The sequence below is a fragment of the Emydura macquarii genome, unplaced genomic scaffold (assembly GCF_026122565.2).
Source record: "Emydura macquarii macquarii isolate MOO-44397 ecotype Brisbane River unplaced genomic scaffold, CSIRO-AGI_Emac_v2 contig_480, whole genome shotgun sequence".
In the NCBI taxonomy this organism is placed as follows: domain Eukaryota; kingdom Metazoa; phylum Chordata; order Testudines; family Chelidae; genus Emydura; species Emydura macquarii.
Window position 1 is genome coordinate 5793557 of NW_027130617.1, and position 25927 is coordinate 5819483.

The following is a 25927-nucleotide window of genomic DNA, read 5'->3' on the forward strand; positions in this document are numbered from 1 at the left end:
CTCCCTCCCTCCCTCCCTGCCGTCGTAAAGAGCGCCGCAAAGCGACACGGCGGGCTTTTGCGGCGGCGGTGCCGTATGGGGTCGTGGTGGTCCCTGGGACTCGCCGCGACCCGAGCAGGTTTGGACTGGCCCCGCCCCCGCCGCGAGCCAGGCTCGGTGCCCCCCCTGTGCGTGCGGAGCCAGCGCGGCCCAGCGCGCTCCGGGTCCGGGCCTAGGCGCCTGCCGCGCGTGCCGCTGGTACAAGCTGTGGGCGGCTCCGTGAGCCGAGGGGATCTTTTGCAGGGGCTCAGCCGGTGGTAGCCCGGGGCGGGGCGCTGGATGCGGGGCCAGGGGTCGGGATGCTACGTTAGGGGGAAGCTGCTTTGCGTCCGAGAACTGTACGGTGGAGGGTCGTCACCGAGCTGCCCGGTAACCCCTACGGGGCATCGCGCCCAGTGCCCCGGCTGACCCCGAGCTCTGCCGGGGAGTCCTGCAGTTAGTGCTCCCCTGCGGCGGCCCACAGCAATCCAGGGCACGGGCTGACCCGCTCTGATCCCAGTGTCCGTCTTGTGGCAGGTTACAGAGTCACACTCTGGAGCTGGCATCTGTTCCACTCCTGGAATTAAAATGCTGTATCTGATTGGACTGGGGCTGGGAGATGCCAAAGATATTACAGTGAAAGGACTGGAGGTTGTAAAGCAGTGCCGCAGAGTCTACCTGGAGGCCTACACGTCGATCCTAACTGTAGGGAAGGAAGTACTGGTAGGTTTATATACCGCTGAATTGAAAGTTGTTACTGTGATTTCAAAAAAGGTATTAAGGGAGCTCCAGGGTATTGTGGATCAGTAACATTACCAGGAAAAAACAATAATGCAACTCAGTAGAAGAAAGAATGGTAAAGCGTCTTTTATATTAACAAACCCAGCAAGCATTTTATGTGAGTAACTTGTCTCTCTAGCTTGTTAAGCCACAGGAAATTCCACTATTTCAACATTCGTTTTTATCCCAAATTGGGACAAAGTCTAAATATAAAAATGTTTTGTGGAACAGAAAGTTAGAAAAATCTGTTCAGAAATGCATAAACATTTCATTGTTTAACTGGAACTTTTAAAGCAGTGCGTAAGTCAGTACCACAGAAGTGTACATTCTAGTGCACAGTGATGTGTGTGTCACACACTAACTGGCCCATCTGGGACCCTGCTGACACACACTGAAAGATCCCGAGTGCACGTTAGTGTAGTGCTGAATTAGGACTACATTAACATGCACTAAAAGACTTTTAGTGCACATCAGCAGGGACCACCCAGGCCAGTTAGTGCACGTTAAAATGTGCATCCCACTGATGCAGACTAATGCACTGTGTAAAAAAGACCTTATTTTTGGTCTGTTGAATGTTAAACTGTATCTGCCTATGGTGCTGTCAGTGGTTCCTCATCTGAATTGCAGTTAGGTTGCTTCATGCCCTTATGCTTTTCCCTGTCTAGACTAAGTCTCTTATAATGCATCACACAATTTGGTCATAGGGAAAACTTCAGTGCATCATGGGAGATGTAGTCTAGAGCCCACTGCTTAGGAGCCAATGAGGATGTAAAACACCTGAACTGCAACATACATAAATGTCAGTTCAACAATAAACTGCCTGAAATGTTTGATTTGGGTTTAATTTATCAGAAACAAAATATTTAGTTTAGATTTTCCAAATAGTAAACCTTGGCAAAATTGAGCTGTTGTTATTCTTTCAAACAGCTTTTCATGAAGTCACTGATATGGCTTAGGTTTGAACGTTTAATATTCCTAGGATGAGGCCTTCTTAAGGCTATGAGTCTGGTTAGGAGATGGGAAAGAGAAAAAAAACAGAAAAAAAAAAGGAATAAATGGCTAGTTCTTCAGATGAAAAAGAATGACTCTTAGGACACTACTGACCAAGTTAGAAGTAGATGACACCTGGAAACTGGCTGCTTAATGGTTTGGTGAGCGATCGCATATGAGCAACAATACAGGGAATCAGAAAGCTGTCTAGAGATGAGGACACTGGCTTGCAATGAATTGCTAAAACCCATCCCATAATCTTGACATGTAGGGTCTCACAGACGTTTGTGGGAATCTGGGGTCAAATCTGAAATTGAGGCCCCTCCATCCTGAAACAGGAGCTCTGGGCGACGGTGTTGGAGAGTGAGCCCACCTTGCACACATTCACTCTGCAGTGTTGGTTCCTGTCCTGCAAGGCTGAGCCCAGCTCCCTGCTCTGTATATTGCGACCTGGCATATGGGGTCACAGCATGACTCAGTTTTGACCTAGCCATCCCTCCGTCAATAGTGCTGAGGCCAAATCTGAGTGCATAGCATTGCATCTTGGCTCATTCACTCAGATTTGGCCCAGCTGCCCCTCTGTCATGATGGAGAAGTAGCTGGGCTAAATCTGAGTGGCACTGTGACAGCATGCTCAAGGTTATAATGCCCCTACCTCCAGTCCCATGGATTTGGGGCCTCTGAAATGGGGGTTCTGAGACAAATTTTTGTGCCTTCCCCCAACCTTTGGGTAGCCCTGTTGACGTGCTCTTCAGATGATTCACTTTCCCACTGCCAGTCCAGACCAGTCTTGTTGACTTTTAAGCACTACCACTAAACAAATGTTAAATAATACTTGTGTTTAGTTCCTCAGTCCACTTACTCCTCTTTTTTCTGATAAACCTCAAAGTCCAAACAGCATGATTTGCTTTATCAACCCAGCTTAAAATAATATGTGTTAAAGCTATTGCATATTAACTATCTAGGTCGGCTTTCAATTTGTTGGAAGAACTGTGTGGATCTTGTAGCCAACAGCCCAATTCTAGGGCATTTTCCTGGGATATGGAGGACCTAGATTCAAGCCCTGGCTCCAAATCAGGCAGAGCAGGGATTTCAAAACAGCCCACATGGCGGGTCTCCCCCATCCCACGTGAGTGCTCTTGTAACTGGGCTATTGACTGTCCTGGGAGGTTCACACCCTCACCTGAAAAACTCCCACTCTTCTCACCCCTGGCTTGCACAAGGCCTGACCTGGTAGATGTGCTGTCAGGCCCCACTGCAGAGATAGTAAGGGGATGCTAAGTATGAGAACCCTGCTGGGGTTTAGGCATGAGCTGCTAATTAGCTGTTGGCTGTGCATAGGCTTGCCAGGGGGGACTTCAGACACCAGCTGACCAATGGTTTTGTGAATGTCACTGGCACCTCAGTATTGGTTTTCGGTGCCCGAAAAGGCGGTTGGGTGCCTAAATACCTTTGTAGGTCTAGCCCAACATGACTTGCCCAAGGTCACGCTGGAGGTCTGTAGCGGAGCAGTGTATTGAACCTAGGTCTACCAGATCCCAGAACAGAAAGACATGACAGTCTGACCCCTGCCCTGAAGAAGCTTGTAATCTAATGTAATAATAGTACTTACATAGGATGATGAAACTTGAATTATAAGGATGTACAGTTGTGCAAGATAGTCACTAAACATTCTAGAACTGAACTAAGTATCATGGTTCCTATGTGAGGCCCTGATCCTTTAAATGCTCACACACGAGCTTAATTTAAAGAACATGTATAGTTCATTGATTTAAGCAGGATTGCTCATCTGTTCAAAGGTAAGTGTTTGAAGGATCAGAGGCTAACTGTGTTATCATATCAATATGCATGGAAAGGTATTCAGCATGCAGAACCAGAGTTGGAGGGTGAATCTGAAGTGCAGAGAAACCAAGCATCAGCTGTTGGAGTCTCCTTCCACTGGGGATACTAATAAATAATGATTTAAAGACTGGTTAATTACAACATGATATAAAAAAAACTGGGTCATAGCACAGTTTTAGCTAATGTCTGATCTACATCTGATTGGATGCCGCAGAAAACAGACTGAGACAAATGGAAGTCATCATGAGCTGTTTAATTTTGATATTTTACTTCAATGTCTAGGAGAAGTTCTATGGGAGAGAATTGATTCTGGCTGACAGAGAAACAGTGGAACAAGAAGCAGATGATATTTTAAAAGATGCTGATATCTGTGATGTTGCTTTTCTTGTAGTTGGTGATCCATTTGGGTAAGAAGAGGCAACATTTTAATTATTCTTCTGGCTTGATCATTTGGCTACTGCTAGTCCTTTACAGTCCTTTATCATGTTATCATAATTTTCTTGCTTGGAAAAAGAAACATATCGTTTTCATAAACGGTAGGAATGGCCCACATTCATTTTCTTGCACAATTGGCTACATTTGATTTGATGCAAATGCAAATACATTTCTCACACTTTCTTAATCTTGTTTTCAGTTCTTGCACCCGAACAGCTTGCAAAAACATCCTTATCAGATAGGAGCTCAGATCCACAGGCACTCACATAGGTATATAAATCTTCCCTTCAACAGTCAAGCGACAACTGTAAAATTAATTGCCATTATCCAAGCTGCCCTGCATAAAAAACCCAGTGTTTTAAATTTTATCAGTTTAGCAGAAGAAGTTCTAAGCTATTACATAATCAAGAAATGCAATCAAGAAATCAAGAATGTTTTCTTTGTAAGAGAACATTCTATTAATCATGGTTTGTGTTTTCAGTTGCTTTTTAATTGGATGCTGGTGTTGGTTGCACACGCTTTTGGTTATATCTATTCTAATATTTAAGGACAGCTGGGTCATTATAAATGTCTTATCAGTTTGGTTTATTAAGCCTCTTATTTCCATTTCTTATTCCTGCTGAAAGCTATAGCCTTTTTCTCTTACCAGAAGAGCCTATCCCATCAAGCATCATCAATCTGTAATGTCAAGCCATACAGAAGAGATCTTTGTCTCCAGCTGGTGATCCAAGACTTGTATCACAGCTTTAAGGGACACAAGGAAAATTAAATCACTGAGCACACAGTTTAATGGGGGGGAGAGGTTGTAAAGGAGAAGAGTAATTTATGTATATACAGACCCTGGGGAAACATTATAAGATAATTTCTTTTTATTAAACTATGTAGCTGCAGATGATGCTGGTTATTTAGAAATATTGAAGTAATTATACTTTTCAATGTGCATTGCCATTCAAATCAGGGTTTAAGTTAAAGGTGCAGTACCTGGACCCTCTTGCTGTAATCCAGAAATAAATTTAGGCATACAAACCACATAATGACTGTGTCCATCAAAACCTAGTTGGAGGTTGCATGGGGGTCACCTGGCCTGCTTCTGCAAATGCGTATACCAATGTTTTTAATTATTAAAAACACATAATATAGAAACATAATTTTTATTATAACATACTCTGTCTTGAAAAAGTATGAAGTATTTTCTAAAACTTTTATTTACGGTGTCTAAATGTGTAGGCTTTTAGGCCCCAGTTCTGCAGTCAGATCCATGTGGGCAGACTCTAATGCCTGTGTGGAGCTCCACTGACTTCAGTGAGTCTCCATAAGGGAGGATGTAAGGGTCCCCCTGCGTGGGGCTGGGAGGAGACTATATTGCAGGACCAGGACCCTAAGATCTAACTCCAGGCAGCTTTGAAGTTGGTTGGTGATGTTGATGTTCTAGAGCATTGTGCAGTGTATTATATAGCCATAATTTTCAAAGTTGGATAACTAAAGCTAGGTAACTCCGTATTCCCCCCCTCCCCCCCAAGTGGCTTACTGTTCAGACAGGTTGAGCACCCAGAACTACTTATATCAATAGGAGCTACAATTGCACAATACCTCTGAAAATCAGGCCACTTATGTGCCTCATGGATTTAAAACTAGACACTGGAGTTCAGTAATTTGTTCATGTTCCTTATAGAAACGTTTTCCTCTAGGATGGTCAACTAAACTGTGGCCAAATCATTTGGTGGGGGTAGGGGAACTTTGCAAACAAGAAATGAAACTAAGAATCCCACAATAACTCTTTCAGTTTATTAATATATCAATTTTTATGCTAAATCTGAGGGAAATATGGATTAATTTTTAGCTGTAGATATAAAATTCATAAAGCCTGTGACATACATTAACCATTTATAAGCAGGATAGCACAGTCCATGGTGTATATTTCTGTCAGTTAGTGTTTGTACTCTCATGAGTGTTGAAGGCAAGTTACTGAAGAACAGTGTTCTGAAGTTTAATGCACCTCGTTTCAGATATCTTTTTCTTTCTGATTGCTCCAAGCACTCCTGCTCCCTGTAGGGCTATGAGGTGACTGGTTGCTCCTAGTAACAAAGAGCAGGATTGTCCTATCCTGTGGAAAACCCTGTGGGAGGGTGATGGAGGAGCCAGGAAACTCTAAAAGTTGACCTCCAGAGTTTGCAAGTAATCTGTCCTTCAAGAAAGAGTGGTTTAGTGAGTGCAGGAAGTGTGGCCTTTCAGTCTGGCTGATACAGAGACATCCACACAAGGGGCAGATACACTGGAATTTTTCAGTTCTTTATCCCCATCCTTGGTCCATTCACTGTTGTGTCTGCAATAGTGGTAGGATGTACTAATGTAAACCAGGCAACTTTTAGCACCGTCAGACAATGCGGTGACTGAAATAAACTGGATGCAGGTGCGCGTTTATTTATGTGAGGGTTTCCATCATTGCTACTGCCTGTGAAGCTGCTACCAGTGCTAGGGAAAGTGATAGTGTAGACAAGGGCACAGAGGGCTTCCTCCCTCAGGCCCCCTGCTGCAATTGGCTGAGTCCCTGTTTGTGAGCACACTGCCTGCAGCTACCCTTGCAGAGGGGCTTAGTGGGAAAAGATTCTGATTGGAGCAGATTTCATTAAATAAAGCCAGCTGTTCCCCTGATTCACAAAGTCCTTCTGAGCCCTTATGCCATGGATATGGAGAAAAGGGGACACGGCTGAAGAGTCAGCCCCCTGCTCTCCCACAAGCAGATGTGCTTGGGTATTCTTTGCTCATGGAAGTGTAGGGGGTGGGATGCAAGTTTAGCAGTTCATGAGGGAACTCTGCTGCTCTCCTAGGTATTGTAATCTATTTCTAGCAGTACTCCCTGACTTCCCAAAATTCAGACTCCTCTACAAAGGGCTAGTCTACACTTAAAATTTACAGCGGCACAGTGCTGTACGATTTATAGTACTGTTGTAAGAGTGCTTGTGTAGTAGCTACGTTATGTCATACGTTATGACATAGTAAAGCCACCTAAACGAGCAGTGGTAGCTATGTCGGCAGGAGAGCATCTCCCACACACAGTGCTTATGCCAGCAACATTTATGTTGCTCAAGAGGGGGTGTTTTTTCACACCCCTGAGCAACAAAAGTTTTGTTGGCATAAGTACTAGTGGAGACAAGGGCTTAGTCTGCTGTAGATGAATGGGGCTTTATCATATTTTTTAAAAACTGATTCTTCCTCCCTCCCCCACCAGCTGCTGCCACATTTCTGTGTCAATATCTATAGCAGCTGACCTGCCTAAGTAGTAGCATAACAGAAATGCACTAGGGTTGGGAAATGGTCAGGCCAGGGACTGAGGGAACTCTTTGAGAATTAGACTTGAATTACAGAGGATATCAGGGCTAAAACAACCCTCCTGTTTAATTACTCTGCTCAACCAGATGCTGCTGCTTTTCCTGTTTCCCTGTATGGAATAGGCAGCATTGACTGAGGTACCTTAGGAGAAGAGGAGACAGCTGAAGCCATTGTTCAGATTTGACAGATTTGTTATTTAAACACATTTTCACATGTAATGTGGAGAGTATAATCCTTGTTAAACATCTTAACATGCACATGTCCCATTTGAAATCAAAATTAATTTGTTTTAAATTGTTGCAATTCAAAAATAAGATTAATTTGGATCTTTGTGCATTTCTGATGCTGATAGTACTTGGAGCTCAATCCTGCAGTCTTCATCTGGGCAAAGCTCTCATTAACCTGGCAGAGAGTTTAGTCCAAATGTGAAGATACGGGGTGCATACTGATTGATGGGTATGTTGAGCCAAATTCAGCTTATGGTAAGTTTAAATGGGGATTGTTCTTATTTACTTCTGGAATGGATTTTCCCCCTCCTTTGTATGTTCTTTACATATCCCAGAGCAGTTTCCCTGAGTCTTTGTGGACTTCAGTACTTAAATATGTCAAAGAGAATAGTTTGCACGTCAGGCTTGCTTTTCCAAGTTAATGAATAGCTACTGTATACATGTACATTTACAGTATGCATAAATCTTTAAAACATTCTGTATACTGTGTACTGCTGTCTTTCTAATGTGTTTTCACCGGTTCTCAGTACAGCTATGATAAGGCCTGGTTGCATGCTAATTACAGGAAAAAGTTACTTACTGTAAGTGGGGGTTCTTCAAGATGTGTGGTCCCTATTTGGATTCCAGACGTGGGTGCACATGCATGCCATGCACCAGATCCAGAACTATTTGTATTGATGTTCGTTGACCCACATGTGCGTTGGCCGCATGGGGTGGCAGAGGCTTTAAGAAGCTGTTCAGGACGCCGCTGCCTCAGGTCCCTCATATCAGCAAGCAAAAGAGCCTGCAGCAGAGGCGATGGAGGGTGGGTATTGGATCCAAATAGGGACTACATGTCTCAGAGAACACCCCATTACAGTAAGTAACCTCATTTTCTTCTTTGAGTGATGGTCCCTATATGGAATCCAGATGTGGGTACGTAGCGAGCAGAGCTAAGTGTGGAGGTGGGTGAGAGCACTCTCAGGAAGTCACAATCTGCAGGATGGCATGGCCAACCACCGCATCCACCGCCACCGCTGCAGCAATGGTGTAGTGACAGCAAAGGTGTGGGCAGAGGACCACAGGGTCATTTTACAAATGTCCTTCCACGGTGCATCTACAAGGAAGGCTGACACGGTGGCATGTGCCTGCATGGAGTGGGATATGACTCGAGGTGGTGAAGGAATGCAACAATGCAATGGGAGATCCATTTAGAGAGGCATTGTGAGGAGAGGACGTGTCCCCAGCAGCGGTCTGCAATGGTGAGGAAGAGTCTGGGCAAGACCCTGAAGGATCTGATAGTGAGAGTGTCCCACTGTGAAACAGGAACTTTTGATGAGCGGGGTGGATGTCTATGTGAAAGACTGCATCCTTCATATTGAGAGCTGCGAACCAGGTCGCCTGGGGGAGAGATGGGATAATGGGAGGGAGCATGACCATCTGGAACCAGAATTTGCAAATGAATTTGTTCAGCAACCGGAGATCAAGAATGGGGGTGTTGACCGCAGCTTGGGGGAGCCACCTTGGCAACCAGCTTGCCTTCATCCAGCAGTGCCCGGTAATCCTGCTGCTTCTCCGCTGGGAAGAAGGCCTGGAGCTCCACCAACTTGGAGTATGAGAGGAAGTCGTTCTTTCCCAGCAGGGCCTGGTAGTTGGCAATACAAAACTGGAGGCCTGTGGAGGAGTAAACCTTGCACTCCAGAAGGTTCAGTTTTTTGCCTTGAAGTGTTTCTGTCAGGTGCATTTGGTCCCCATGCAGACCATGAACGAATTGGGGGGGGTGGATGGATAAACTGGAAGTCCATACCCCAGGGGTGTCGGAACCATGCCCCCGCAGAAGGGCTGTACACTTAGGCTGACCAGATAGCAAGTGTCAAAAATCGGGACGGGGAGTGAGGGGTAATAGGCCCCCCAAATAAGACAAAGCCCCAACTATCAGCACTGTCCCTATGAAATCGGGACATCTTGTCACCCTACATATGCTGCCAGGTAGGGCGGTTGTCGCTGAGGATCTGGGCTGTAGGATCGCATAGGGAGGAGGAGGAGCCCGACCTAGAGGACCATAAGAATCCAAGGAGGTTCTGGCAGACATGGGGCCATCGGTACAAGGAAATGCAGAATAGGGTGTTGCTCGAGCAGGAGAGGTTCATCCGCTGGAGATGGGAGCCTCAAGGTGGCCAGGGCGCTGAGGGGAGCTTGTGTATGGCAGCATCAGCTCAGCCATGGGCATCTGGAGACAGGAGTCCTGGCATGCCGGGGACCAGGCAGCATCGCCGTTGCCAGAGGTGAAATTGGCAGACTATGAAATTTGTGGCTATGGCTGGAGGCGGTGCCAGCAGTTTGCTGTGGTGCTTGGACAAGCCTCCACGCGAGGCTTCTTAGGAAGTGGAGCAGCCGGGTCGTGGTGCAGCGCAAGGAGGCAACGCTACATTTAGAGGCCATTGGGGACCCGCTCTTATGCCCGTGTCCATGCTTCTTGTGGTCACAGTGGGGCTTTGGTGGTTGCAGTGGTACCTTGGGTGCTGATGCACAGGAAGGGACCAGGGGAGCGCTTACTGGCGGTGATGGACGCCACTCGGGTAGATCTGTCGGTTCTGGATCCGATTGTGCGTGTTGGCACATAACCTCCTACATCAAATGTTTGCGGAAGCAAAGTTCTCTAGCTTCCCGAGTGTGAGGCGGGAACGAGCGGCAGATGGAACAGCAGGTGACCATGTGTGCTTGGCAATAGGGACAACATTGGTGCTCGTCACTCACAGAAGGAGCACAGGCACAAAGCACAACTTTTGAAGCTGCCTTGCTGGGGCGCAGTCCCTGAGAAGGTGGGGAGTTGCCTTATGAAGGGAAGAAGTCCAACAGGGGAGTCCTAACTAACAAACAACGGTGGTAACTATATACAACTAGAAAAAATATGTACAAAAGGGCAGGAAAAAATGGACAAAGTTCTCTTAACAAGCTAAGAGCACTAAGGAACTGGGGTTCTGACTCTAGCCATGTGGCGGTAAGAGGGAACTGGAGCGGCATCGACCCACACAGCCTCTTAAAGTCTCAGACACACCACATAGCTGATGCACATGTAGGTCAATGGACAGTACTAGAAACAACTTCAGCACCTGGTGCGCATGCGCACCCACATCTGGAATCCATATAGGGACCATCACTCGAAGAAGAATACTGGAGTTATGGCCAGGTTGTTCTCTGTGCTAAGTAAAGCTGACGTTAGCTCTTCAACAGATATTCAGCAGACACCTGCAAAAGACAAAGGAGAAATAGGACTTTCCTCTTTAAGTTGCTATCAAAAGCTATTTTAAAAAATAATAAACGTGCTAGTGTTTCAGTTTTAACTTTGAGAAAGCAACTGGGAGCTGTGATGTTCATGTGGGTCCCTATGCTTTTAGCCCTTTTTTTTTTGCTACTTATTGTTATGGTAAAGTCAGTCTTACTACCACTGCATAACTTTACTCATGAAGCATTTTATTTTTACTTTCAAAACAAGCTACACTGATGGTTATGCTCAGTCACTGTTTCTTGTCAGTCTAACCCATTCCTTCCTTACCACAGGGCCACAACGCACAGTGATCTTGTTCTGCGTGCAGTAAAGCTTGGGATTCCATACAGAGTTATTCATAATGCTTCCATAATGAATGCAGTGGGCTGCTGTGGTTTACAGGTAATTCTTTTATACATACTGTTCTACAATTGATAATGTTAGAATTAATGATCTCTACCGCTCTGAAATTACTAAAGGGCCGCATGATGCAATCTAAACTTTTAAGGAACACAGCTGTAGAAATTCTGGCAAGTTTTCAGAATGTGTTAGTTAACATTTCCTTTTCAGCTTGTTCCATACTTTTCATTACTATGTAACTTAATGTTTGGAAAGCAAAATTCCTATTTGTATTGATGTACATGTGAATAAATGGGTGACAATTCTGGTTTCTCTCCCCATGAACAAAACTAGGCAGTATTTTCTAGGCATTTCATAGGTAATTTCATGTGTTACAATGCTTAATGGCTTATTGCTCCTACTGGTGGTCATCTGGTAAGGTGAAGTTGTTAATTTTCAATGAAGTTGTTATCCGCTTGAGAAATATACTGTCAATGGAGATAAAATGGTACATACATGATTCTGTGTATTATCCCAAACCCAGATTAAAAGTGATGTCAGAAATCTGGCATCAGACATATTTTTGAGTTGACCCTCACCTCTTCAGTTTCCCTGCCTGTCTGCCAACAGATCATTTATTTTTGTTCTATCAGGGAGTGCAAGGATGAGAGCCACATACCTTGAATATTTATTTTTTTTTAAGAAATTAGCCTGTTGTGTGTCCCATAGATTACTTTCCGGAGCCTCCCAGGCCCAGAAAAGATCTAACCAGAGATCTATTTTAAAATGTTAAAGAAAATAACTTTGTCGTGGGCTGCTCTACCTGTCTTGTAAAACCTTCTTTATGTTCCCCTCCTCGCTCCTCTCTCCCTTCCCCGTTTCCCCAATCAAATAATCAACTACTGGCAGCTATATAGTTTCAAGGGAAGAAAAGAAAATAGTTCTAGTCCCCAAGGTGGAAGTTGGAGTATTTTCATTTAATATATAAAGGAAAAATGGGTGCTGTTTGGCTGGAAAACTCACAGGAACTCCCTGACTCAATCGTGGAATAAGTTAGTATCCAGTATAAACGGTTTTCAAGCCATGTAACTACTGTAGGTCCAGTTTCTCTGCTTCTCACAAATTTAAGGCAGTGATGATCTAATTGGTGTCCAGCAAGCAAATACTAGGCAGCTTCCTTTCATAGATGTCCTGAACCTCTCTGCCTATCACACAGGAAAAATGCTATGCCAACATCTGTTGTCGCTAATCATATGTATATTGGCTTTCTACAACTTTCCCCTCTGTTACTCTAGTTAATAATGAACATTGGCAGGATGCTCAACCATACACCATCTCTGCCCCCACTGAACTGGTCATTGAAGGCCTCAGTCCTGCAACTGGCTCCACACGTGTAGGCCCCTGTGAAGAGTCAGTGAGGCTCTATGTGAGCATAGCAGGCCTGCTCATGAGGAGCCAGTTGGAGGATCAGGGCGTAAACAAGCGGTTAGATGCATGTCCAGAGTATTTCCGTTTCGGAAAGAAACCGGCCCTTCTAGCCTAGAGAAGGGAGAGTTGCCTGTTTTTAACAGAAATAACTGATACCTCCAAACATAGACCAGAAAAAAATAGTCATATTTCAGCAGTTGCCAGCAACAGCACAGCGGTACCAGTGGTAGATATGGCATAGGCTTTTACTCTGAGCAGGCTTTTGTGACACAGGGTACGTCTACATGGGAACTGGAGGTGTAATTTCCAAGTTGGGTAGACATGTCCCTGCTAGCTTTGAGTGAATTAGTTTGCTAAAAATAGCAGGTAGCCGAGGCTGCACAGGCGGTGAGACAGGCCATCCAACCCAAATACAATCCCTAGGTCTGTACTCAAGGTGGCTAACCCATCCTGCTGCCCGCTCAGCCATGGCTATCCTGCTACTTTTAGTGCCTTAGCTCAGTCAAAGCTAGCATAGCTACGTCTACCCGAGTGGGAAATTATACCTCCAGTTCCAGTGTAGACGTATCCATAGTGGTAAAAATGACTGAGCCCTCTCTGCTCTAGCAGTTGAGCATGAGTTCTGCAGCACAATGGTTGAAATATGAATGTTAATTGTAGTGTACACTTGCCCTCAGGGAACACAACCCGTGACCTTAGAAGTGTGATAACTCCCCCGCTGAGTACTTGCTCCCAACACCTGCCTGTTGCTGTAAAGGGAGGTCAGATTATCTTTTAGGAAGGAAGTAGACTTTTGGTGTTAAAACGTACATATGCAGTAGACAGGTGGCGGTTGCCACATGGCTGCACTTATGTAAGTATAGGGCAGCACAAGGGTTGGTTTTTTCCCCCATCTGTTTTATGGTGGTGCACAATTTGTCTCTACTCTCAAGAGTTGGCAATGAGTTCCTACTACTCGTTAGCATGGGATGGTCTTGCTTTCTTTGCCATTAGGAGAGAAACTGCCGGGCTAACGCTCCAATCCAACCCCTGATAGTGCAGGTCCCTGTATTAAAAATCCGTAGGGTTTCTGAAAGTTTGTCCAACCCTGCAGCAGTTATTACAGGAAGGGGATCTAATGCTGCTATGGAGAAGCAGTCTCTAATCAGGACTGCCCTTAAAACAATCCATGCTATAGATTACATATGCATTTCCTTAAAAAATTGTCTTTACTTTCTTTATCCAATGCTGAGGGAACGTACCATGAAGGGAACATGGGATTATTCACCCTTGCAATAGTCTTTTTTGGTCTTAACCTGGGAGGGGCTTCTCTCTCATAAATCAGCATATTCCCATTCTTGTGAAAAACACCCTGGGAAATCCTGATCATGTTGTATTGCAGGAAAGGACCGTAACCAAACTGAATATTTAAATCTTCAGTGCTCCTTGGGGAAGCAAACAAATCAGGAAGGGAGATCAAAGCACGTGTCATCTATTTGTTGTGACTGTCACTTCCCTCCTCCCTTAACACTCCCCACTTCTTTATTTTCGTAATTGTCGCCTGTCATGAATTTGTTTCATGTGTTTTAGGAGGTGTTACAGAACGGGTTTGGGTTTTTTTGTCCTTTAAAGTGATCTTGATACAAAACTTACTCTACTAGTGAAAAACAGGAAACACCTTTATAGATTGTATTTATGGTTTTCAGAACAAAGAGCTATAGCTGCTGATTAGACTCGGTCTGGGCTAAATGCAGTTTTTGCTCAAGCTGCTCACAAAAGAATGTGTCTATCATATGATGTTCTTTCTGTGCAGCATATAACGTGCTATTAATTGCATATTCTTACTGCGCAGAGAATCATTGACGCTAATAGAGTAAGCATTCTGGTACTATACATCACTTTTTGTGTACTTATTTCTACAAAGATGCTGCCATAAGCTATAAACTACAGATTTCAGCATGAACTAGAGTTGGACTTACTGTTTCGGGGACTGAAAGAGCAGAAATGTAGTTTTTGCTATTTTGTACATCAAAAGCAAAATATTTTGGAAGGAAAAAATGTGCATCCATTCTGAAAACATCTCTCCCATGCAGTCCAGATCTGTGCTACTGGTATGGAGAACCTCTGTGATAACAGATAGAGACTGCATGTAGTAAACGTGTTAAAGAAGCCATTGCAGAGGTTCATATCACATTAAAGGGACAAGATCTTTTTATTAAGTCCTTTAATGCAGAGTTTTTCTGAAAAACTCTTTCTCTACAGTTTTTGATAAGTTGGTTGGAGGTTTTTTGAGCGCTCGATCAATTAGGCACATTGCAAGACAGGTACAAGCTCTAGTCATGTTGCACCAAAGCCTCAAGATCCTGGCTGTGCCTCTCTCTTCACGCTGTTGTGTGCTCTGTCTTCCTGGTTGCAGTATCAGGCTTTTGTTCAAGATTTGGAGAATGTTCCTTTTATTTTTCCAAAATGAGTTAAAACAGGACAAACAAGCCAGGTGGGAAAGTGCCTTGGGTGTGAATTGCCACTGAAACCTAGTACTAGTGGGTTCTTCTCTGCATTGCCCTCTGGACTCTGATCTGTGAAGTTGGATGGTCTCAGTGGTACTTGTTAATGCAATATCACAATTTCTGGCACTAAGCACCATTCTAAAGGCTCTGCAATTCTGTATCTATGCATGTAGAATGTCCTGCTGGGGAGACTGGGGAGGGGGTGCAGTCTAAAGCCCTCACATAGCACTTCTGCCAGTTGGTGTCTGCTGGAGCACTGCAGCCTTCCTCCCCAGCAGCTGATCTGGCGGTATTGGGAAGCCAAGTGTTTTGAGCAATGACCTCCGCTCTTCCCCTGCTCACCTACTTGGGGAAACAGGCATGGTTTCAGCCCTACTTCTTTCCACGAACGTACAGCATGTAGCCTGTAGGTGGAATGAAGGGACAAGTTCTTTGCTGCCTTCCACAGGCTTCAGCTCTTCCCTTGCTCGGTTTTTCACTGTTAGGCCAACTGCTGAGGCAAAAATGGCTTGTAATTTTCCCCTCCCTGGAATGCTGCAATAGAAAAGATGCTGTAGCATAGAAGTGTGAGGCGGGGGACAAGTTGTGGGGACAGATATAAAGACTGGGACCTACAAAGAGGGGGTCAGGAGGGGAGAGGTTGACTAACAAGAGCCAGAGAGTAGGGGGAGAGAGAACAAGAACGAGGGAAGGGACCAACTAAAGGTGAGGGGCTTGGAATAGATAGAGAAGGAAAAACATAAGCAAATTGCTCTAGTTTTAACATGGTGTTGCTTTTGGCAACCACATCCAATTACTGTCACCATTAATTAGCTGAAAATTGGCCTTATGGGCACACTTCTTGCACCACCTTAAATTTATAATCCCCTTACCATTTGAAAGAGGGATTCTTTCCCCGTTCGTAGGACCAAAACTAAATGAATGCTTTGGTGTGCCTCAAGAAGCAGCTCTAAAGAGCCAGTACATGGGAAGCAGTCCAGCCCTAGGCTGGCTGCAGTACACAGTGTGTTGTTGTTGTTTTCCTTTCATGCCCTTGCTATGGTACCAAAGGCCTGTGTGGAAGGCATGGCTCAAACTGGTTCTGTTTCATAACCTCCCTTCCCTGCTTTAGGAGCTGCAGTAGAGCTGCTTAACCCCTCAACCTCCAACCTTGCAACTAGTGCCATTCATCTTTTTTTTTTTTTTAAACGGACTAACATGGCTGGCAGGGAGAGCAAGAAGAGTCATTCAGCTCCGAGAAAACATTGCCAATTACCTTTTTAAAAAATGCTTATGTAACCAGGAAAGATGCCTTCAACCTTCAGTGGGTTTACACTGCTGTAAGTGAGATCAGAATCTAGCCCATTCTCTCTAATATACTTCATTCCACCTTTGCAGTTTGTTTGTATTTAGCCCAAGTGCTGAACTGCAGACAATAAACAGTATTATCTAATTTATGACCACAGTGTTTAAAAATACTGGTACAAAATAACCGTAGACTCCTTAGTCTTTGGTACAAAAAGCTATTTGCTTTTCTTTCTTTTTAAGTATGTAAATAAAATAGAAAGCACTAAATACATTTTCAGTTTATGCTGGGACAAAACAAAGTGAAAGGAAACTGACCATCTTGTTTGCACTGCTTTTCATTGCATTTTGTGGGAGGCAGTCTGGTCTAGTGGAGAGAGCACTGGATGGGGAGTCAGGAGACCTGGCTGCTCTTCCTGGCTTTTCATAGTTGTACTGTAACAGATAATCGTACAGAAGATTTGTTTAAAACATTGACAAGCACATAAAGTTTCTCACATTTTTGAAGATGCAGCTTCACTAAGACTCTGCCACAATTCTCTGAGAAGCAGTGCTGTGAGAAATAACAGAATAGGAGTAATTGGTAATGGAAAGAGGGACGTTTTACACCCTAGGTCTCTAGTTCATACCTAGCTCAGGTCAGTAATCATTGTGGAGAGAGGTGTAGTGGCTAAAGGAGTGATTAGCCTCAGAACTGTCATCAAATAATAATGTGAAGTGAGTTGGTTATTTCCGTCCAGTTCATAGCAGGATGGTTGTCTGTATTGCAGACATCGTCACCCAATCTCCAACCACCCTTTTCTTTGATGTTTGGTTAAGGGAAAAGCTTTTCTGCTCTGTGTGTACTTGGCCACCAGTGGCAGGGCAGGTAGCTTCTAATTTACATTCAGGCCTTCTTTTGGAGAGGAGACCACTCCTGATTTGGTAGTGAATGATCTGATGGTTTCAGATGTCAACCAGTAAGCTTGTCTGTTTATGCTGGGCCCCTGGCTGACCATGGGGTTGCTGCACCAATGACTAGAATAGGATGCTGCTAATCTGTCTGGATTGGCCCTTCAGTGATCCCAGTCATGTTGAGAAGACAATTCAGATTATTAAAGATAATTGATCTCACTGACAGATCTGATAGCCAAGATGTTTGGATGCTGCTCATCTCCCACGTTCATTTTGCATATGAGGCCTGGGGGCAAGATATTTCTAATCTGACGGTAGAATGTACCCAGCAGTGATACTGTACAACTGTGTAATCTCCTCTTGTTAACTTTGTTAGCCCAATTTCTGACTGTGTTTTTTATAACTATAAAAGAGCATTTCAGCAGAGAAAATTACATCATGAAACTGAACATTGTTTATTCATTTACCAAAGTATTTATAGTTCACACTTTAAGGCAAGTGGATCACTAATTAAGCTTTAATACTAAAGGCTAATCTATTTCCAGAGCATAAACTTTAATTTAAAAAAAAAAAAAAAGGGTGGGTGGGTTTAAATCCATCAATTTATGTTTCAACAGCTTCTGGCCATGTTTTGGTACAAAATGGAGAGGGGTCTAGCTAACTGAAAAATACTTCCTCCCCTTCCTCCCCATTTCTACAACATGGGACTTAAAAAGTTAAAAATTAAATCAAGACCTTACCCCTCAGTGTGACTTTTTTTTTTTTTTTTAAAGTTTACCAGCAGGAACTTCATGGTTATGAAATGTGAATTCATGTCTTTGAGTTAGTGAAGTGTAATATTTAAATGAGGAAATAGTTTGTGTAACATGCCAAGAATCACTGAACGTACTGTCCTCCTCTCAGCATGAATGGGTAATACTTGGGCACCAGTTCCCTAGACAACTAACTTTGAAGCATCACAAAAGTCGGAACTGAAATAGCAGACCTGATTCTTGGGTGCCCTCTCCCAGATGGCCTAGAACCACCCTACTGTCTTCTGTGTAAGATTTAAAGAAAGGGGAGCAGAAGAGGGAGTGCAGTTCCCCCTTCTCTGCTAAAAACAGATGGGAGCTCCTCGTCCCAGACTTGAAAAGCAACTGTTCCCTCCCCCCCTCCCGTTTCAATCTATTTAACTGTTTCTTGTCTGCCACCTGTAGCTAGGAGCCAGGTGACGGATGACAGAAGAGAATCATTGGAGAGTTCCCAAGCCTGGGACAGAAGGAGGAACTCCCATCTGCTTATAGCACAGAAGAGGGAGCTGCACTCCTTTCTTTGCTTTTATGTAGGATTTAAAGTAAGGGGAGGGGGGGAAGAGGTGGCAGCGGTGTAGAGGGGGAAAAGGGCATGGCCAGGGCATCTGTTGCCCCAGGTATCCCTGGCTTCTGGAGCCAAGCCCCACCCTGCCCCATTTCAGAGAGCTGCAGATCCATCTTTGTTGCCCCACCCTGGACCTGCACTGACCACAACATGGCTAAGCCAAGATCTTGAAGATGTGTTTCTACCTTTTGAGGTGAGACAGTAAACAGATCAGGATTTAGTGTTTATCATCTCTGCTGCCTTTCAGATCAAGTTAACCTAGAGTTGATGCATAAGTATGTGTTTTCCAACTCCCAACCCTGCAACTCAACCTGGGATTTTAAAGCCAAGTTGACTTATTTCCTTCATATGCATCACCACCAGTAATAAAGATTTGCAGGCCAAATTCTGTGTATAATTACATCTCAGGAAAATATTTATATTTTATGCTGTACCTTAAAATGGATTGTTCTCCTGGATCTAATCTACAGAACTGTATCAAATATCGCCTATGGCCCACCTCACCCATTACTGTGAGAAGACAGACAATATACGATTGAAAGACTGAGGGACAAGTGAATGCAATTGCCACTGTCCATCTGCAGTTATTTAATTGTGTACATGCGCACAACACACACACACACACACACACACACACAAAAGATATCTAGCTGTATCCATTGTCCTCTAATCTTCATGGTATTGGCTGTCTCTTTAGAGTCTAACTATTTTTGCACAGGGACAGCATCTTCATATAGAACACCCTGGGCCTTCAGCCTCTGCAAAGCCTCTGAGTACTACTTTAATACAAATATCACAAGAATAACGTATCCCAAGGCTTGTAGAAACATTACACTGGCATTGCAGATGCTACAGCATTACTGGAGGCTGGCTACCTGCTTCCTTATAGTGTTAGGAAATAATGTACTTGATACCTACAGTTTTGCTTCAGTCTTTCAAAAGAGCCCAATTTGCCTTGACTTAACTGGGGAGTTTTGCCTGAATAAGGACTACGTGATTGGGTTCTTTTAAGGGTTGAAGGAATATTGAAAGTTAATGAAGAATGGTGACCAGAATAAAGAGTTGGATACAAGTCTTAGGAGGCAGCTTCATTACTCATTCTCCAACATGCATCACTGCTTGGAGGATGACGGAACAGTAGCTGATTTCCTATTCCATAGCAGAGAGGGAAACTTTGTTCCAGACTTAGATAAAAAGAAAAAACAAAGTCATGTTAATGCATTAGACCCTTCCAAGAAATACAAGGAGTTGCCATGTAGCAAGGGGCAATCAGGACACCTTTTTAAAAAAAGAGTTATTTCCTGCATAATCAACAAAAACATTGTTTAGACAATACCCTTTCCTAGAAGGTTGCCTGAATTCCAGTCTAATGCTCCCTCCTTAAACAGGTTCAAGACCTCCAAGTGTTTTAGTTCTGTCAAGCCTTAATTTTGTATATTTAAATTATAGGAACTCTTTGTAATCCCCACTTAAGTAATTTCTTCTTTGCGTGTGTGGGTTTTTTTTTGTTTTTAGTTGTACAACTTTGGAGAAACTGTTTCTGTAGTTTTCTGGACGGATACATGGAAACCAGAAAGCTTTTTTGACAAGATCAAGAAGAACAAGCAGAATGGAATGCACACGCTGTGCTTACTTGGTAAGGGACATCTGTCTTTGTTCTTTAGTTGCTATTTGGTACAACATCCAGAGGCTCTGGTGACAGACATAGGACATTTAGAAGAAAAATGTTCTTAATTTATAGTCCTGAAAATTGTTTGAAGAAAATATACCAAAAATTGCATCCTTTTTGTATTGCTTATGTGAATATAGAATAGCTTCCCTGGCCTTGTTTCACTGTGGCCAGGGATGTCTAAAAGGGAGTCAAGAATTTAAAAAAGAACAAAACAGTGCTTCAATAGAATTCAACAAGGATCAGACATCTCTAGATGCTGTTAAACTCATACTGCATTTTAAGGACAAGTATATCTCCTGCTCAGGATCCAAGTCAGGTTGCAGTAATTAGGAAGTGTCATCTGACTGCTTAATTGCTTAGACCTTAATAGGCACGAACTTGGAAGAAGCATGTCATATTAGCCAAATTTGTAGCACTTGATGAAATGATTCTCAACTTCTAAAGTGACCTTGCTTTTATGTCTGAAGAGATTTACAATGTGACAAGGTTACATTGTATACAAAAACACCATAAAGTGGGGATCTAAAACTGATTTTAAATTAGTGCCATCCTGAGCATCTCCCATTGTTTTGTCTGATCTTTCGCTTTGCCCCTATCCCGTAACCCAAATCTTAAACCTCAATGCTGGAAATACATAAGCCTGTGTATAACTCTAATAACATAGTTATTAGTCCCACTGGTTTCAGGGGGCCTGTTCATGTGCATAAAATTACACATGCTTAAATGTGTGCAGGATTGAGCCCTTGGCTTGTGACCAGGTCCAGGATGAAACCATTTCCATGTGTTTCTTGGATTCAGGAGGGAGCTGTCAGTGCTTAACAAATTAATAGATTAAGTAAAAACATGCAGAGCGGGTTGGAAGAATTTTAGTCTGGAAACAATTTAAATGTACAAGTGTCATTGCACCTTTGACTGACTTTTTACATGGACAGAAATGTGTTTTCAGAGGTAATTAAAATTAGATTTTGGTAACTTTTTAAAAGAAACATGAATTTAAATTACTTTTGTCTGCAAACTTTTGAAGTCCTGTTATTACAAGTAAACTGAAAGAAGGGAGCAGGAGGGAGATATTTTTTTTTTCTTCACTTACTCTGCATCTGTTATCACTGTTGCACTGTTTCCCTTTTCTGTGTTGATTTTTTTTTTTTAAACACAGGAGCACGGGAGAAGACAATTTTGTAATAATTATAAAACCACAATGTTTTGTGGGGGTGGATATGTCAAGTCCTGTGCCTGCCATGAAACTAACTCGTGTTTGAAACTTGATAATTTCAAATTAAGCGTTCCTTTAATACCACTGGACTGTGGTCTTTATTTTTAATTGATAGTTTAGTCAAATTACATTAAAGGATATTTTACAAATGAGCAAATGCAAAAATAGTGCTGATTTGGAAGTAGTGGAACTTTGATAAATGGTAGCTGTAGTTCCCACAACTTTAAAAAAAAAAAAAAAAAAAGGCCAAGTTGTGCCTCTTCCTCAGAATTTCCTTGGCAAAGGTTGATGCTAAAATCTGAACAGCTATTTCAAAATTGAAAACCTACCCCAACTTTTACTTTTCTGTAGTTTTTTTATGCATTGAAATACAAATTTAAGATGTGTGATGTAAGTCTCCTGTCTCTGTATTTAGTGTATGCAATGTAATGCACACTGATTTGAATACCACCAAGTCAAAAGTTGACAGTCAGTACAAACTAAACAAGCATTCTGCTGTTTCATATATAATTTTCATTGCTTCATATTATAGAACTTGAGTGCCTGTCAGAGATAGCTCAGGAGGCTCCTTAAAATTACAGAGTTGCTGTGTATTTAAAACACACAAATCCAGAAATTGATTGAGGCAGGAAGAAGTGCTAATGAGTTGTGTTCCTGTGTGGTGGTTAAAATGAATACTGTAGTTCAGTTATGTTGCTTTGCCTTCTGACCATAAAGGTGCAACTGAACCTAAAATCTATGAATAAAGTGGGCAATACATCTGGCTTTCAGAAACTTGATATGATTAAATATTTTAGAACAGGATCATTTGAGATTTTTCAATCCTGTGACCTGTGTCCATCATTGTAGTACTTAAGGGCTGTTTAACATTGTGTTTATTTGCTCTAGAATCCTAGAAGTAATGCAATCCCAGGTAAAACTACTTCTTTATAAAAGGAAAGGAAAATAGTTAAGAGCAAATATTTTTTCATAACGAATACATGAATCGTAATAGAGTTGATACTACTTTGCTAGCAATCCACATTCGTAGTTCCCACAATAGCTAAAATATTGGTATATGAAAATAAGCAAAAAGGACCTATTAATTAAACTATTCACTAAGCCCTTAAGAGTTTAGAAAATTACGATGAGTGAGAAGATTACAGTACCTCAGATGAAGTCTCTTTGTGCCTAATAAATATAACTTTTATCCTGCAGACATTAAAGTAAAGGAGCAATCTCTGGAAAACCTGATGAGGTGAGTCACTATTTTGAAAATAAATATATTATCAGCAGGTTCTAATGAAAATTGGTTGAAGATCCTTTCTCCTGCTTACTAATGCTGCACTCACATGTTCCTTAAATGCTCAGTCTTAATGAAATAAAGCAGTTAGGTGTAGCCCTGCCTTCACTATAGTGAATGGGAGTTTTGCCACGGATTTCAGTGGGATTGAGCCCTTAGATTGCAGCAACTGCACACTAGTTTTCGGTATTATGTTCAATAAACAAACCATTCTTAACTACCTCCTTCTGTATGAAAGATTGTTGGGTGAATGAAGTCTTATTATTGTTCAATCTTGCACAGTATAGTCTGTCTCCCTGAAGCAGATGAATGGCTAATAGCAAGAGAGTGCTTTTGCCTGAAACTGCATCTGGAGTACTGACATTCCATTCTCTCAACACCGAACGGAAGCATTTTTAATACTGTTAGTTAAAGTTCATTTACCTGTCTCAAAGAAGTTTTGTCATTTCTTAACCATCTCCATCCAAACCCTGTTTTTATAACTGGGTCTGTAAACTCTTGCTTCGAGACATGCTGCAACTTTTGGCTTAGACTCACATTTGCAAACTTTGCTTGCATGTAGCCAGAGTTGGCAAACTAGCTGAAGAGTGTTTGAGAATAATTGAATATATTTCTGTTCTGTAATTATCTGCCTACATGATGGCTGTTGGGAGAACACAGCATTGAATTATTTGAGCTTTGTTTTTCTAAAGTGCGGCAGGAACTGTATAGTTTCCAGCAGTCTCATTAGAATCTCAATATAGCAAACTATTAGCCAGATCACGCCCTGCTGTTTTACAAGTGTGCGGAGACCTCAGGGACTGCAGTTGAGCTGAAATTCACCCTTCCCCCTCATGTGAAGGCCTACCACAAAGCCTACGTGTTAAGAGTTTCAGCTGAAATCTACTGCAGTAGAAATAATGAGCTGAGAGAATTACAACTACTTCGTATTCTGTGGTTTAATAGTATTTGGCAAGGTAGTTCTTACATTAGTTTTTTTCCAGAGGAAAGAAAATTTATGAATCGCCACGGTACATGAGTGTGAACCAAGCTGCAGAACAGCTTCTTGCCATTGTCCAAAATAGGAGGCTTCAAGGAGAAGAACCAGGTACATATATAATAGTTGTTTGCAGGTGCTAGCACTTCAGGCTTTCTCCTTTCTCTAACTTTACTGAGGAGCCTCTACTATTGCTCAGCTATTCGTTTGAGCAGCCCCTGACCTGAAGTGTAAGTGGGCTGCCTTCAGTCATAGTCAGCTGATCGCAAGATGGATTTGGCAAAGCTCAAGCTGTACTGCAGGCAGAGAGTCCTGGTGACTGGGAGTTAGTGGTTTATGGAAGTATAGTCAGGGCCTTTAGTCTGGTTAAACTGGTACAGTTGTCATAATTTGAGAACCGCTGTTACCATTCATCTTTCCTTTTTGAGCCATTAAACAAGGCGAGGCTGTATGATGGGATCAGAATGGAGGATTTATTTACACAGGTTTTTAGCACTGTTTAAAATATTCTAACTCAACATTTTCCCTTTAACTGTACTGTGAACACTTGAGACAACTGTACCTTTATGTTTCCATTTGATGGAGAAGTGAGGTAGACACCTAAGTCACTCTACTAGTTATGGGCCAAATTCTTATTTACACTAGGGTAAATTCAGATTAATCCCATTGATATAAAGAGGCTTGGGAAGGATTAGATTTGTTGGTGGATGTCTAGTTCATCATATTCATGCAAACTGACATTTTTGTTGATGTCAGTTTTCAAATAGGTAACGAAAGAAAAACGCTTCTTGAGAACTTAGTCTGTTTTAGGGATATTTATTTACTTTGTCAACAACATATGTCAAAATATACAATAAGAAGTTAAAGCTTTAACTTTTTTAATCTCAGCATGAACTGTCATTAAATAATTTTAACCTTCCCCACAACTGAAATTTTAAATTGATAAATCAAAAAATGCTTAAAACCCATAATTTTGTGGAACGGTAAAAACTGGTATGTCGGTTGATACCATTGATATGTCAGTTATAAAAAAAACCCCCACATTCTACCAAGTCTATATATTAGGTAGCTACTTTGCATTTGTACCGTTATAGAGAGCAGAGCTAAAACCATCACCTTAATTCATTTGTGTATTTCTATTAAAATTTGGTTTGATTTTTATTTACAAATATACGTTTTAGTGCAAATTCCCTGCCCTTATTCTTTTAGTAGTTTACTTCTCCCCAGTCAGGTCTGGAAGCAGGAATGCAAAGTAAGGTAATCTTCTCACCTAGACCAATTTCCTTCTACTAGCACTGACTGAAAGGCAGATTCCCTTGGAGAAGGGAACTAGTTCCTTTATTATACCCAACCCACCATTAGTAAGCAGCTTCCCGTGTTTGCCACACTCCTTTCTAACTACTGTAACCGTGTGGCTTTTAATTCTTTATCTCCTCAAAGAACAGACTTCCATCCCACTGCGCAACAAAACTCCTGGGTTTATTTAAAATGTTAGATTAACTAAAATCAGAGACTGGAAACTTGAAATTGAATGCTTTTGTAAATGTAAAATACATTCATTACTTTCAATGATGGAAATATTGCTCAGTAAAGAGACTGTCACTTTGAATTTGCTCTCTAGAAAATGAAAGAGATGGATTCCTTCCTGAAATTGCATTTTCTTTTGTAGAAATTACAGAGAACACAATCTGTGTTGGCCTAGCAAGGGTGGGTGCTATGGATCAGAAAATTGCTTCAGGCACCTTACAACAGATGTCCACAGTGGAACTAGGTGGTCCACTACATTCCATGATCATAGCAGGCAACATGCATCCTCTGGAAACAGATATGCTTAAGCTCTTTGCTGTGAATGAATCTATCTTTGAAGACAATGAATGTCAAAAGAACACTTGAATAAAGAGCCTTTACTGGCAATTTTTAAATGAGTTTTTTTTCCATCCTTACTTTAAACATCCAGACAGCGTCAGTGGACTTGTATCTGCTACCTCCGACACCATGGGAGCCTGAGCGTTCCCTCTAACATGAGTTCACACACTCTGCAGATGAAGACATGAAACTGCAAGGAAAGTGTCCTGCTCATTTCACAGGTTTGAGCTCATCATAAATGCCAAAAGTTCTAACCCTGGAG

At 42.4% G+C, this 25927-nt stretch overlaps 1 protein-coding gene across 3 annotated transcripts; it reads left to right on the plus strand.

Annotated features, from left to right (window-relative positions):
• The first annotated feature begins 56 nt into the window (after positions 1 to 56).
• On the plus strand, positions 57 to 25927 carry DPH5 (diphthamide biosynthesis 5). Of its 3 annotated transcripts, none has more exons than XM_067538360.1 (8): positions 57 to 118; positions 556 to 741; positions 3913 to 4037; positions 11163 to 11271; positions 20172 to 20292; positions 22739 to 22778; positions 23807 to 23910; positions 25469 to 25724. In XM_067538360.1, exons 2-8 carry the CDS (start codon positions 607 to 609, stop codon positions 25690 to 25692), a joined length of 858 nt encoding a protein of 285 aa, XP_067394461.1. In that variant the 5' UTR covers positions 57 to 118; positions 556 to 606; the 3' UTR covers positions 25693 to 25724. The 3 variants fall into 3 exon arrangements, with proteins under 3 accessions (XP_067394461.1, XP_067394460.1, XP_067394459.1); XM_067538359.1 differs by lacking the exon at positions 25469 to 25724 and adding an exon at positions 25757 to 25927 and having other exon boundaries at positions 67 to 237; XM_067538358.1 differs by having other exon boundaries at positions 67 to 237.